The sequence below is a fragment of the Bos javanicus genome, chromosome 1, assembly GCF_032452875.1.
Source record: "Bos javanicus breed banteng chromosome 1, ARS-OSU_banteng_1.0, whole genome shotgun sequence".
Lineage (NCBI taxonomy): Eukaryota > Metazoa > Chordata > Mammalia > Artiodactyla > Bovidae > Bos > Bos javanicus.
The window spans coordinates 132,178,676-132,193,473 of NC_083868.1; the positions used below are offsets into that span (position 1 = coordinate 132,178,676).

General features: G+C 40.7%; 3 protein-coding genes across 8 annotated transcripts in view; 1 reads left to right on the top strand and 2 right to left on the bottom strand.

Annotated features, from left to right (window-relative positions):
• The window catches only part of NCK1 (NCK adaptor protein 1), a 76,367-nt gene extending 74,695 nt beyond the window's left edge, over positions 1-1,672 (bottom strand). For 2 of the 3 annotated variants that reach the window (XM_061427767.1, XM_061427758.1), the window contains exon 1: positions 1,573-1,662. The gene's annotated coding sequence lies outside the window, so the exon portion shown is untranslated. Of the gene's footprint in view, positions 1-1,179 lie in introns of all 3 variants that reach the window. The other variant, XM_061427775.1, reaches the window with a different exon arrangement.
• LOC133252932 (serine/arginine repetitive matrix protein 1-like) lies at positions 1,101-14,287 on the top strand. The gene is made up of 4 exons (XM_061425957.1): positions 1,101-1,145; positions 1,224-2,758; positions 13,094-13,225; positions 13,799-14,287. Exons 1-2 carry the CDS (start codon positions 1,101-1,103, stop codon positions 1,989-1,991), a joined length of 813 nt encoding a protein of 270 aa, XP_061281941.1. The 3' UTR covers positions 1,992-2,758; positions 13,094-13,225; positions 13,799-14,287.
• SLC35G2 (solute carrier family 35 member G2) overlaps positions 7,050-14,798 on the bottom strand; it is a 36,415-nt gene continuing 28,666 nt past the window's right edge. For 3 of the 4 annotated variants that reach the window (XM_061427729.1, XM_061427721.1, XM_061427744.1), the window contains exon 2: positions 7,050-8,475. In XM_061427729.1, coding sequence (XP_061283713.1) covers positions 7,222-8,457 — 1,236 coding nt within the window. In that variant the 5' untranslated portion in view covers positions 8,458-8,475 and the 3' untranslated portion in view covers positions 7,050-7,221. Of the gene's footprint in view, positions 8,476-13,850; positions 13,938-14,798 lie in introns of those variants that run through there. The other variant, XM_061427737.1, reaches the window with a different exon arrangement.

Consider the following 14,798-nt stretch of genomic DNA (forward strand, 5'->3'; position numbering starts at 1 on the left):
GGCAGAAAAATATCTGATATTTTTCCATATTACAAAGGGAAATAAATTGTAAAAATTGTTAAACTATAAAAGAATAAAATAGACAGGATATGGATTTATTAAGTCTTCCTGACAAGTGATTTCTAACAACATTTGCATCAAATCTACCTTGAGTTTTGGCAGGGAAGTTCTCAAAGGTGCAAAAATCCAGTGGCCTAAAATATATTTCAATATCTAACAAAACCTACCATGTATGTTTCAAGTTTTATTTTCAAGGACCTGAAAGCACTAGTAAAATCTAGACTAAATATTTAGAAAAACAAACACACAAGTTTAAAATGTAACATGAAAAAGCACAGCTGAGAAATCTTGAACATTCTGCAAACTGTTCACAATTTTCCAAAGAAGAAGATGGTAAAGTTTGCCATGAAAATGAAATAAAACTATTAATCAACCAATTCGTAGTTCTCGAGTTTCTATTAAACTATGAGTGGGATACCTATTTAAGAACTGAACATTACTGACAATTACCAAACAGAACCTTCTCCTTGGATAATTTTCCCATTTACTCTGTAAAGTCCCTGAAGGTTGAGACACAGCGCTTTCCATCTGCTTAATAAACTGTATGGTTGGTCTTTCTTACATCTACCAAAATAAGATTTTTAAAATGAATACCTCTTGCAACACTTACTCGTCCTGACTGGACAGTGAGTTTTTTTTGCTCACCACCCAAGATAGGGATAGAAATTTCTCCTTCAACTCATCCTTTCCTAACTCCCATGGTTTCTTGCCAAAGTTAACGGGCAGAATTATTTTTAAGTAACTAGTTCATTAGTGTGACACTAAACTGGGCGTCTAAAAAGTAAGGGTTCTCAGTCCCGCACAAAATTCAGCTTCCCGAGCTTCTAATGGCAAACTTTTGTGGATACACATAAGAAAGGTTACAAAAATCAACTATCAAGATACATTTTTTTCCCCCGGATATATTACAACTCAAGTCAAAAGCTTACAGCCCAAGTAACTCACGTACGAATCCATAATATTAAAATAACCCAGATTTCCCGACGAGGGAAACGGCAGGGGGCTGGGTGGGGGGGAGGGGCGGGAGGCGCATCCCGAGGATGTCCATCCTGCGCACCCGGAACGGCTCCCTCCCACTCCTAGAGGTAAGCGTCCCCACCACCACCACGACGTCCCTACCTCCGCGGCCTCGGAATGCGCCACAAAGCCGTCAGGACTTTTAGAGAGGAAAAGAAAGGAGAAGGGTGCACGCCACACACTCGACCTCCCAGTCTCCGGGGGCGGCCGGCCGCAGCGGTCACCCGGACCCGACGCTCCAGAGAGGGACAGGAAGGTCGCAGGACTACGCCGCCCAGGGCAGTGGCCGGAGGGTCGCGCAAAGCCGCGAGGCAAAAAGCCCAGGCCCGACCAAGCGGCCTCCCCGCCCCCTCCGGCTTAGCTCCGGGCCGGCAGACGGCGCCCCGGGAGCTAACTTCAGCAGGGAAGAGGAAGCACCGCGAGTAACGGGCTATGTGGATTCCCCGGACGAGAAAAGCCTGTCTTTGCGTCTGCCTGCAGGCAGGACCGTCTCACCTCCCCTCTGCCGAGCCCGGGCGGCGCCAGCTCACTTGAGGAGGGCAGGGACGCCGCCACGGCCGCCGCGATGGCCGTTACGGCACGAGGCCTCCGCTCTGCCGCCGCGTAGCTCTGGGGAGAGGGGCGGGGCGCGCGCGGCGGGAGGGCGGGGCTGCAGCGCCGACTGGTCGCGAGGCCCTGGGCGGACCCGCGCGGACAGGAAACCCACCTTCCTGCCCAATATGATAGGTTCAGTCTTCCCCTTCCCTCCTATCACTGACGCGAGGGCGGTCTTCGCCGCTCTGGGATTGGGCGAGCCCGCCTGTCAATCAATTGCTGTGCTGGGTGTAGCGCTGAGGCTGCTCCGCGGAGAAGGAGTGAGAGAGACAAGCGCCCTGCCTGCGTCTGGGTATTGTTGCTTCTGTGTCTCTGGCTGATTATTCTGGGACCTTCCTCCTCAGCGCCACGGGAGATGCCACAGCAAAATTGACTGCTTTCCGAGTTAAGCCCCAACTGCTCTGGGAGCTTCCTTCTGGTTTCTGCACCTGAAGAAGGTCTTACCAGCAGAAAGTTCTTAGGGACGGGGAAAGAAAATGAAAAGCAAACAAAAAGGCCTGAACGTAAAGTCCTGGGAGAAAAATGTAAGACGTGTGCTTAACTTGAACCGCAAATGAAAATAAGCTGAGTCTGAGGGCCTTCGAAGCGCCCTGGTGCGTGGATAGCTTCCATTCTTGGCTGCGGTAGCTTTGCTGTGAGGACAGTAACTTTCGGTGACAGGTCTGTCCTTTCTTAGCGGCCCAGCCCCAGACACCTGCCATCAGTAAGTCGGTTCTCTCCACGCCGGAGCTTCAGACCCCATCACCTGCCTCTTCCTCCCCAGCCATCTCTGTGGCTCTGCTTAGGCGTTTCCCGCCCAGGGAAGCTTGCAAAGTGCACAGGTGTTTTCCCCATCCAGCTGCTGAAAGAGCCAGACTTTTTGCGACTCCATGGATCTGAAGCCCGCCAGGCTCCTCTCTCCATGGAATTTGCCAGGCAAAAATCCTGGAGCCTTTTGCCATTTCCTAGGGATCCAGCCAGAGTCTCCTGCACTGGCAAGGGGATTCTTTACCACCTGGGAAGACCTCCCTACCCTACCGGGATTGTAAACTCAAATCAGGGCAGCAACTCCTTCTATATCCTGTAATTAGGATCTAAAGTCAATAATGTAAGTGGATTTTGGATTTATTCTAAGGATCTAAATACCTTTGTATATTTTATCATGGCTGCTATGGACTGAATTGTGTCCCCTGTCAAAATTCCTGTGTTGAAATGAAGCTCTAACTCCCCAATGTGACTGTATTTGGAGACAAGGCCTTTCAGGGATAATTTAGGTTAACTGAGGTGCTAAGAGTGGAGCCCTAATCCTATAGAATTGGTGTTCTTTATAAGAACTGACTGCAGAGACGTAGACACTGTCTTGCTGTCTGTCCTCACAACTGGAAGACACAGTGAGAAGGCAGCCATGTGCAAACCAGGAAGAGAGCGTTCACCAGAAACTAACCATACTGGCATACTGGACGTGGGACTTCCAATCTCCAAAACTGTGAGAAGTTTAATTTTTGTTGTTTAAGCCACCCAGTCTATGGCATTTTGTTATAGCAGCCCAATAGTTTTATTTGTTGATACATCTTATAAAGTTTATGGATTGAGATATTTCATTCATTTTTGAAGCTGTATAAACCCATTGTCAAGAGGTTGAAACTATTTCTCCAAAATAGTTTCACACAACAAACTATTAGGTACACCTGGCTCAGTTCAACTTTAGTTTTTTAACATGTGATGTGAGTAGGGGAATGTGAATACAAATATAACAGGTAAAATAGTCCTTGCTATCAGGTAGCTTAGACCACTTCCATAAATGGGGAAAATAAACCCAGAAAAAAAATACGCTGAAGTCGTTCAACTTTAGATTTTATTTTGTAAGGGATTATGTATTTTGAATGGGTCAGTGATCCGAACAGACTGTGAGATTTTGATCCAGATTTCTTAACTACTGTGTGCCATCTGTTTAAGTAATAGAAGAAGTAAGGGAGAGAACTTTTTCATAGAAGGATTTTAGTTTCCTGTAAATACGTGTTTTCCTTTTAACTTTTCTTTAAATGTTCCCTTATCACCCTATTCTTACCAGAAACTCTTAAGAAAGAAAGAAAAACTAAAAAAATACAATAGAAAGAGAAGGAATTGAAGAATAAAAATAAGGAAACAGCAATGAGAGGAAAGCATTGGGGTAGATAGACAGGAAGTCATGTATGGAATTGCTCTATAGTATACTTAGAAGTATGGAGCCCATGTTTGTAAGGGGTGGGTGTTGTCCCAGAGACCTTTCACACTGTCTCCTCTACTTCCAAATAGAAACATGTGCTTGACTTCTTCTTCCTCTCTTTTAGCGGAACTCAAACCAAAAATGGGAATCAACCCTGCTAATTAGTTCTGAGTGGACTAGCCAGAATCAGGCAACAACATTTAGGTCAAAACTTATGACCTATGGACTAGAAATGGGGTTTCAGATAAAGGTAGCTAATCAATCTAGGATAAGAACATATAGGTAGTTCACTTCATTCATCCCCAAGGAAAGAATTTGGGAAGACAAGGAAAGGGAAAATGAGCCTCCGTGTCACAAGACTTTTCCCAGGAAACTATTGAGGACTTGTAGAAATGATTAGAGAGAATGATCTGGTTTAATATCACTGTAAGGACTACATAGGGCAAAACAAACAAAAACAAAATCCTACCTACTAAATCAGTAAGAAGTCACTAATCACAGTCTTGACTATGAAGTGTTGAAATTAGTGAACCCTGGTAGCTAAATTCACTTTCTGGGTTGAGTAGTATTACTCTTTTATGGGAATTAATTAAACAAAAATTTATTGGGTTCACTCTGTGTTAAGCACTACAATACATACCAGAGATCTAAAAATCAGTCTTAAAGGAGCTCCATCCAATGTCAGAGAATGACATTTAAACTGATATTTATTATTTGTATAGTAAATGCAGCAATAGATGTCTACAGGGAGACATTAAGCCACAATGCGAGGGGAGGTGTGTGTGTGATTAGGCTAGTCAAGGTAAATAAGTAGGCAAAGAAGAGAAGGGCTTTTCACATAGAGAGGCCTTCATAAAAATATTTCTTTTAGTTTTTTAAAAAAGGAAGTATGCAACAGCAGAATATTGCTAGAGCAAAAGATGACAAAGTGTAAGCAAGAGTGGGTTATGCAAGTTAAGGGCCTTTGTTTTTATACTATAGGCAATGAGAAGCCATCAAAGGGTTTTCTTAACAGCACTTTAAACTGTCATTCTGTTGCTTTCTGGCCTCCACTGTTTCTGATGAGAAGCTGGCTGTAATTCTTATCATTGTTTTTCTGTAGGTTAGGCTGCTTTTAAGATTTGTTTCTTTATCTTAGTTTATCAGCAGTTACACTATGTTTCTAGGTGTGATTTTCTCTGTATTTATGCTGCTGGGGGGGGTTCACTTATTTCCCTGGATGTGTGGATTGCTGATTATTGTATCTTTTTATTGAATCTGGAAGACTCTTGGCCAGCATTTCTTCAAGTATTTTTTTCTGCCTGTTCTCTCTTTCTCTGACTACACTTAAATTTATGCTAAATTTCTTATTCCTTAGTACAGGTCATTCCAAGATCTGTTCATTTTTTTCAAATCTTTTTGTTTCTTTGCTTCAATTTGCATAATTTCTATTGAGAGCCAGTAATTCCTGGAAAATCTGAATGTTAACATTTTCCCAAAAACACAAACACCCTACAAATGGCTTTGGGTTCCTTTGGGTTATTGTCCAAAGGCATGTTAGTCAAGAGAACAGAAATCAAGATATTACAACAGAGAACTTACCACTGGGTGTTGATGGACTGGAAAAGCAAAAAGGGAACACTGAAGTAGCCCAGATGTGGTAACTACAGAGAGCAGCTATCACCTCTAACCTAGCAAGATACCAGCTGGCATAGGAAAAATGTAGTTTGCAGGGTCTGAGCCATAGCATCACATAGGAAAGTTATAGATGAGTGTATCTGAAGTTGCTGCTGCTGCTGCTGCTGCTGCTAAGTCGCTTCGGTCGTGTCCGACTCTGTCTGACCCCATAGACGGCAGCCCACCAGGCTCCTCCGTCCCTGGGATTCTCTAGGCAAGAACACTGGAGTGGGTTGCCATTTCCTTCTCCAATGCATGAAAGTGAAAAGTGAAAGTGAAGTCGCTCTGTCGTGTCTGACTCTTAGCGACCCCATGGACTGCAGCCTACCAGGCTCCTCCATCCGTGGGATTTTCCAGGCAAGAGTACTGGAGTGGGGTGCCATTGCCTTCTCCAATCTGAAGTTAAGATAGCTCAATAACAATAACTTAATAACCAGTAACATATCAACATTTGTTTGTACTAAATTAGTAAAAACTTCCCAGATTGGATCCAAATTAACGCTACCTTATGCAGTTTTACAGACTTTTAGCTCTTTTGAAAGGAGAAGGCAATGACACCTCACTCCAGTACTCTTGCCTGGAAAATCCCATGGGCAGAGGAGCCTAGTAGGCTGCAGACCGTGGGGTCAGTATCAGTCAGATAAGACTGAGCGACTTTGCTTTCACTTTTCACTTTCACGCGTTGGAGAAGGAAATGGCAACCCACTCCAGTGTTCTAGCCTGGAGAATCCCAGGGACACAGGAGCCTAGTGGGCTGCTGTCTATGGGGTCGCAGAGAGTCGGACACGACTGAAGCGCCTTAGCAGCAGCAGCAGCTCTTTTGAAAAGAATCCAGTACACGAAGTTTTCAGTTTTCTGCTGTACAATGATCACCGTTAGTGTCTTTTCCAGGAGTAAGGAGTACCTTTGCTGCCCCTCACACATGTACTTGCTACAAAATCATAAACAAGGGCAGGTTTGGAAGAGACTGGCATAACTGAGGATGAGTAGACCCTCCTGCAGCATTCAGTCTCACACCATACGGCACAAAAGGGCATAGACTAAGTAGAGCTTGCAGGAATCCATATTCTCCCTACCTCCATTTCCTACGCATTGCCTAATATGGCCAGAGCAAGGAGAAGACAGTTTCCTCTCCTAAGGTAGGATGACCACCATTGCCAGTGAAAAACCAACTCCTTTCCTTTGTTTCCTCTTTCTTGCCTCAACTCCAGCTACTTTACCCAGCCCAATCATCTCTAGTTCCCTAATGCAAACAGACTACAAAAACAGGGCTTGGTATTCAGCATTTCATCTTACAGAGTTCTGAATATTGAAGGATTTTTGTTGAACACTTATAGAACATTGGACATGAACATTTTTTCTAACTTCTTAATATTTAGGACTGCTGAATTTCCACTGGAAAGGAGTCATTTCTTCAAGTCTTATGTTCTTTAGTGCTAAAAGTTGACATTCTCTACCACCTTTTATTATTTATAATAAATAATAATTTTATAATAAAAATTACCTTTTATTGTTAACAGCAAAGAGACCAGATTCATGATATTCCACATAATTTAATATTTAGAAGACTAAATTTTTCTACATCTGCATATATTAATTATATATAGCACTCTGTCAGTTATACAACACAAAAAACCATTTATGGGTGAACATTAAAATGGCAGTGTACCTATTAGTAACTGAACATTAACAAGGTAATAATCAAGTATTCATTTAATGGGAGAGTCTAGTATTTCCTGATAATCCTGCCTTCTTAAATTCCTCCAGTAAAGTTTATAGCCAGCAAGGACAAAAACACTAATCATAATGATTACCCCTCCAAAGACATCATAGACACTAGGAAATATATGTAACACTAGAAGCTGCAACACCATTGCTACCACAATCTCCAGATGTTGTACTGTGCTGACCAAAGCTGGATGGAATTTGTCTAAGGCATAATAAACTCCCAAGAAGGCTGCAGTAGAACAAATGCATATAGCAATTAGATAACTCCAGGTTTCTCCATCTAATGGGATGATGGGTTCTTGAAGAACAAACATAGTAGATATTCCCCAGACTGTCCCAGTCCAACCAAATGTAAACAGTGCAGTCCACATGCTGATCTTCTCCTTAATGGATCTGTATACTATCATGGAAAGAGCAGTGGTCAGTCCAGCCATCACAGTCATAGTGTACCCAAAGGCTTCTTTCCAGGCATTTAACAAAGAATCATCTTCATCAACAATGTTGGGGATCATGACAAGACAAACACCTACGATGCTGCAAACAACTGTAGCCATGTCAACACAAGCCATTTTCTCATCTACAAGTAAAAAAGCCAAAATGGCACTGAAGACGGTGGTTGTGGCTCTCCACATAGTGGTCCCGTTGCTAGGAGGAACTATTGAAAACGATGTATAAGCACAGGTGATAGAGATGACATTGCATACACCGTAAAAGAAAAGTCGCAGTCTGTATCCACTTGGTCCAAAGGGGGCTTCCTGGTAGTAACACACAACTAACACAGATAAGACCTGCAAAACAGAACGGATAAAAATCAGTTCTAGAGATGGAACTTTGGAACGATCAGAAACAAGCCTAGTGATAAGAGCTACACATCCATGAGCCAAAGCAGATCCAAACAGCACTATCCACATTTTTCTGGATTGAAAAATATTTTTTTCTGCAAAGCTCTGGAACTGTCCAATTTCATTGGTCACTGGGTCTTCTGTTGGAGGGCAGGTATCCATGGTTCCAAAGAAGGTTCTTCCTTTTCTTTTCATTTCACTGAGCAGGCCTTTCTTTGAATTTTCTTCCATAAAACTTCCATAGTCTTCATTGATTTCTTCATATCCACCATCCCCAGGCTGAGGATAATGAGACGTATATTTCACCATTACTGTGTTTGGATGTATTTTCACCCGTTTTTTAACTGGATATTTTTTGGAGGGAGAAGTATCCATTTCTCCAGGCAATCAATTCTATTTAAGAAGGAAAAAAAGACAAATGTACATGTTCATCAGTTGAATTATAGCTTTAAATTCCATTATAATCTCATGCATCAATTCAATAATAGAAAGCAGAGGTTGTAACAGGAGTTTTTTTTTTTTTTTCCTAAAGTAATAGGAAGAGATGATCCGACAATATGCCTTATCAGTATACAAGCTCCAATGAAATTGTCTACCCTTTTTTCACTCTCATCCTAAGCCAGCCCCAGTTTCTCATCATGATTATTCTTTGTCTCATTAAACTGTATTTCTCTAAATAATAACTGATTTTTTCCATTTTTTTCATTCCTACCTCTCTATCAACCCAATAAGATAAACACACAAAAAATAAATAACAAGGTAGATCAAACCTCTCCTTCTGATTGTGTCATTTGTCTATAAGTTATTAAGTTCAAATGTTTTTGTATAATCACTTCTGTATGATACAAAAACTAGTATTATGAATTATTGTGACTTTTTAAACATTTATTCTGGATTCCCATGCATCTTCAGATATATGGAATACTGAAACTAGAAAATAAAATTTTCTTTTTGATTTTGTGACATTCATGCACTGTTGGTATATACAACTTTTCTGATGAGCAACTGGGCAATAGGTTTAAGATTCTAACTGAAACTACCCTTCAATTCAGCCATATCACATCTAGATTTTACCCTAAAGAGATGAACACAAGATGCTTTTTACCTTATGTGTTTTTTAAGAAAGGAAAAAATAAGAGTACATATTTATATTTGTTTATATAATATAAAAAGTACAACATTAAGGAATTATGGAAACATACAAGGAAACTAATAATCATTGAGGTGGGACAGGAAATAATAGAAAGAAAACATTTTGTATACTTTTTAATATATTATTTGAATCATGATAATTGTTTACATTTTTTTTTTAAAGTTCATCTGGTATTGAGAAAAGAGAGCACATAAAAATGTTGGGAAAATGTATGAATAGAAGACTTCATTGTAGCGCACCAGAATGACCCTCCATACTACACTATGCATCCGTTTAAAATAATAATGCCGATCTTTACTGATGTAGAAAGATGTCCATGTTGTATGAAGGATTTGCCATGGTGCTAGCATATAGTAAAATCTCAAAGAATATTAATAAATTCAGCTTCCTTTCACCTATAATTAACCCTTTTGAAACACTGGATGTCTTCTACAATCTTATTCTTTCTTTGAGACCAGTATTTGTTCGTTCAGTTCTCTTTAGTTCTTTTCCCTCTCCCCAAGAACAATTTGCTATTTCCTTCCCAATGATTTCTTCCCCCCAAAACAAAAAAATTTAAAAAGGAAACCTTTTTATTTTTTGTCTTCATGACATATTTCCCTTGTTCATTGCCAAAAACTCATCAGTTCCAGGATCTTAAACCACAGTCCAGAAATCAAATCCCATTTTGTTCTTTAACACCATCTGGGTAAACCAACTGTTCCTATTTATTCGTTTCTCTTCTAAATGACACTACCTTCAGTTGGAAGAGTCATTTTAAAAAACACCACCTGTGCCTCCAAGCCCTTCAGTCCCTGGCCTGGATCTCCAACTTGCAGTCCTTCATGCATAATGCTATTAAACTAATCTGGATGTTCTCTTTTTTTCAACTTTTATCAGGATATTTCCACTTTGAATCATTACTTTAGCTTTAGTCACAAACTGAATTAACAGTCTTGGTCTCCCAAATAGATTTTCTGTCCCTAAATTCCTCATTTATGTTTGAAATACCACTATCTTTGTAATTCCCCAAGCTAGAAACCAAGGAACACTCAATTATTCTTTCTGCCATCATATTCCATTTGGTCATTTATTTTATTGTTTTTGTCTCTGAAATATTTCTCAGACTTTTCCTTTCTCCTCCAATTTATTTTAGCTTTTGAATCTGGATCAGATTTTTGCAAATTCCCATCTAGCATATTGCAACAGCATCCTAACTAGTCCCCTTGAATCCTAGTCCTTCTCTTCTAAAATCCAACTATATTATACTACTGTCACATTAATGCCTTTAAAAGATTCAAACAAAACAAAAAACTTCCCTCAAGCTTTTCCCATTCAAGAACATACACTATTTCCTACTAACTACCTCACCGAGTCTCAACTCCTCTGCCTAGCTCTCAAGATCCTGCCTAGCCTTGCCCCTATCAATACTTAGCTCCTTAACACAGAGACTTCACTCCAGTGTTCTCCCTGTCCTGACACCCCACATTACATGTTTCTCTTAAGTCTTTATTCCTACTAGTTTCCTCTCTGCTCCCACTTTATAAACTGCTCATCTTTTAAGAAGGCCCAGTCCAAATCCTGCCTTTTAGAAATACACCTTCCCTGACCACTCCACTTTTTTTTCTTCCTTATTTAACAGCTGCAATAGTTCTAATTTTTGTAATCTCATCCCTTTGTTATTTACTTGTCTCAACTCAGTGGAATTTTATCTGCAGTCATTGTACCCAAATTTGCTGTTAAATTGCCTTTCCTTGCTAGTCAGCAAGTATCTTCTTCTTTTTTTCAGCAAGTATCTTAATGACATCTCATAACTTCCTATTTGCTGAAAATTGTTAAAATTGTAGTTTATATCCATCAAAGCTTTTCCCTTCCCACTGTAGCCAGATTTCTAGTCCCAGGAGCGTGAATAGGGGAAGGACACATTCTGCTGTTTTACTCCTTCTGAGAGAAAGGAGCTAGGCTCCAGCTTCTCTGGTATATTGGCAGAGGGAGGAAGAGAAAGGACACATATCTCAGACATTGGTTGCTGCTGTGTGATGGCTTTTGGATGTATAAACTTGGCTAGGCTGAACTACAGTCCCGAGTTATTTAATCTAACACTAATCTATGTGCTGCTATGAAAGTTTTTGCGGATGTGACAGAAGTCCCTAATCAGCTGACTCTAAGTTAATAAAAGAAAGACTATCCTGGGTGAAGTGAAGTGAAAGTCACTCAGTTGTGTCTGACTCTTTGCAACCCTATGGACTGTAACCCATCAGGCTCCTCTGTCCATAGGATTTCCCAGGCAAGAATACTGGAGTGGGTTAACCTCTGACCTAAACAAGTAAGCTCTTTCAAAAAGAGATTAGGCTTTCCATGACCTCAGAAATTACAAATAGTTCATGCCATTAGGGTTCCAGCCTTCTCATGACCTTCCTTCCTTGCTACCTGTGGACAAGAAGCTTTGGCCTGTTCTCATGGTTTCCAGCATGCTCCTGATCTTTGCTTTCTGATTGCCTGCCCTACAGACCACAGACTTCGTTATCCAGCCCTGACAATTAGCCAGTTCCTTACAATAAATATCCTACTGGTTCTGTGTCTCAGGTTGAACCCTGACTCTAATACACGGTGAAATTCTGTCTTGGATTGTTGTCTTTGTTTCTGTACTAACTCTAAAAGGCCACTGATAGTCTCTAGGTTGTAGACATCCAAATGCAGGTTATCTTGCATCAGTTACTTAGTCTCCCCAGTGCACAAAGCCCTGATGTAGGCTGCTATGGGCCACAGGTTTTTGCTGTTTGGGTTCTCTTGCCTGTTGGGAAGTTCTCTTAGTGAGGCACCAACAGTATTCACTTGACCCCAGGAAAGTCGTATATCCTTACCACTCCAGTGAGTATTATATCAGCTACTCACCACTGCCCCCTTCTCTCCAATCTTACTTCTCTTTGCTCGAGCAAGTAAAGAGCAAACTAAAATGTGCTGTCTAAGCAGACTTTCAGTTGGAGGAAGAAAGCATACCCAGTCGTTGTAAATAATGATTTGATAACCTTCACCCTCTGGAGAAGGCAATGACACCCCACTCCAGTACTCTTGCCTGGAAAGTCCCATGGACGGAGGAACCTGGTAGGCTGCAGTCTGTGGGGTCACACAGAGTCGGACACGACTGAAGCGACTTAGCAGCAGCAGCAACCTTCACCCTCAGTAGATTTTAAAGGGGAATATCCCTCTTCCCTCCCCATTAGGAAAAAGCACAACACTGTTCTTAGACCAAGGACCCATAACAGATATGACCCCTTTGACAGATTGTGTTTTCCAAACAGAGCCACCAATCTCATATCTCCCATACTACATATCTAGCTTTTTTTTTTAATGTGAGTTTGACATTATTAAATAGAGAAGTAGGGTCTATGCTCCTTCCCTTTAAAAGTAGCCCCACTTTTGTGACTATTTCACCAGTAGCGTATGGCAGAAGTGACTTGTTATTACTTCTGAGATTAAGTCATACATATAACTGTGCCTTCCTAGCTGCAGCACTTGTGCTTGGAGCTCTGAGCTAGCAGGTCAGTAGTCTGACTGCTCAGAAGCTACCATGCTGTGAATAAGCTCAAATGAGCCATGTAAAGAAACCACATGGAGAGGTCCTGAGACTGAACAGAGAGAAATTCCTGGTCAGCCCCCAGGTGCTCCAGCCCCTGCTGTTCCAAGTCCAGCCACTCATCTGACTTTAAGTATATACGAGACCCTGAGTCAGAATTGCCCTTCCAAGGTATTTCCAAATTCCTGATCTTAGAAACCATGACAGATAGTAAAATGAGTGTTGTCATTTTAAGCTACTAAAGCTTTGGAGTGACTTGTTACCTGCAATAGATAACTGGAACACCCTATTTCCTTTTGCAGGATTTTAAGGAATGGGAAGGAGGAATGGTCTTAATGATAATTTAAAGTCCTCTTATATTTGGACCAAGTTGATTGGCTTTTGAAGTCGGACATTTTGTCCCTTGTTGTGAGATCCTGGATTCTACTTCTGAGGTAAGAGGAAAGTTTTTTGTTTTGTTTTCAAATAAGTATAGTTGATTTACAATGTTTTAGTTTCTGGTGTACAGCAAAATAATTTCATTAGATATATGTATATACATATATATCCACATGTATATAACTGAATCACTTTGAGATAGATATATATATATATGTATACATACATATATATGAATGAAGAAGAAAATTTTATTCAACATCCTGTTAAGCACAGATTAGTGTATTTAATCCTAGTCCAACTGCATATTTTAAAGTATTATTTGAACTGTGTCATCTATTTCATTTCTGTCACTGGATTAGTCTGTACCTGATATCTTCCAGGTATATCTCAACACCTTTAATATTATATTGTATCCCACTGATGCAGAAGTCAGTCTTATACTAAAGGGATACATAAAGATTTTGGGTGTTTTGTTTTTTTTGTCTGCACCATTCAACATGTGAGATCTTCCCTTACCAGGGATTGAACCTATGCCCCCTGCATTGGGAGCATGGAACCTTAACAACTGGACCACCAGGGAAGGCTCAAGATCTTATTCATTCTCTCTAATTTTCATTTAATTTCAGGCTTTGTGAGTATAATTCTTGAAGAGAATCTGGAATCCTGACTAGTACTTACATTTGTGCACATGTAAGTCATTCAACCTGTGAACATTTCAGTAAATAATAAGGCACCATGTCCCCAGCACCACTCCAGGCCCTATAAGTAGAAAGATAAATAAAACTAGTGGAAGAGAGAGCAAGCAAATCAAATTTAATATTTTTAGAAGTCAATAATGCAAGTAACTACTTGAATACAGGAAAGGGCACATACAAAAGGCATCTAAACCCAAACACGGAGGATCTTTGCAGATTTCCAGGTGGAAAGGATGCCTGAACTGGGGCTTTAAGTATATGTAACCTACAAATAAAAAAAGAGGAGAAAGAGAAAAACCAAAGTTTTTTTTCTAGAGATACAAAATTTAGGAGTCAAAAATGTTGATTTTGAGTTCTAGCTCTGCCACCAAATAGAGCAATAACTATGTCTATTTTAAAATAAAGAGTTTTAGATGATAATTGTTGGGATCTTTCAACTCACTTCAAAATCAGTTTGTCAGTTTAATGAGTTCACATATCTAGTGTTTTGATATCCCTCCCATGAGGGATCACCATGTAATTCAATGATCACAACTTTCTACTACCTGCTGTAAGTTATTCTGACCAATGTGCCAACTCAACTTCTCCTCCTTCTTGACAGAGATGAGGAATCTGAACTAATTTCATGGCTCCAGGGCCCCTGACTTTATATGGGGATGTCCTCCTCCCAGGCAGAAATGTCCATTTCAGCTGCCTAAAGCAACTCCCCTGAGCAGAAGGAATGTGAAACAACAGGACCAGAAGACTAGCCTCCCCAGCTACAAACGTATCAACTTGAAATGCTGGGCATAAATGGATTAAAAGGATACATAGTTGGTATCTGCTTGAACAATGGGCACAATTCAAACCTGAAAGCAGTATTTGTATCCAAAAGAGGTCCTTTCCTATGCTACATCCCACAACATGAGGCCCAAGATCACTTCTGTCCTAA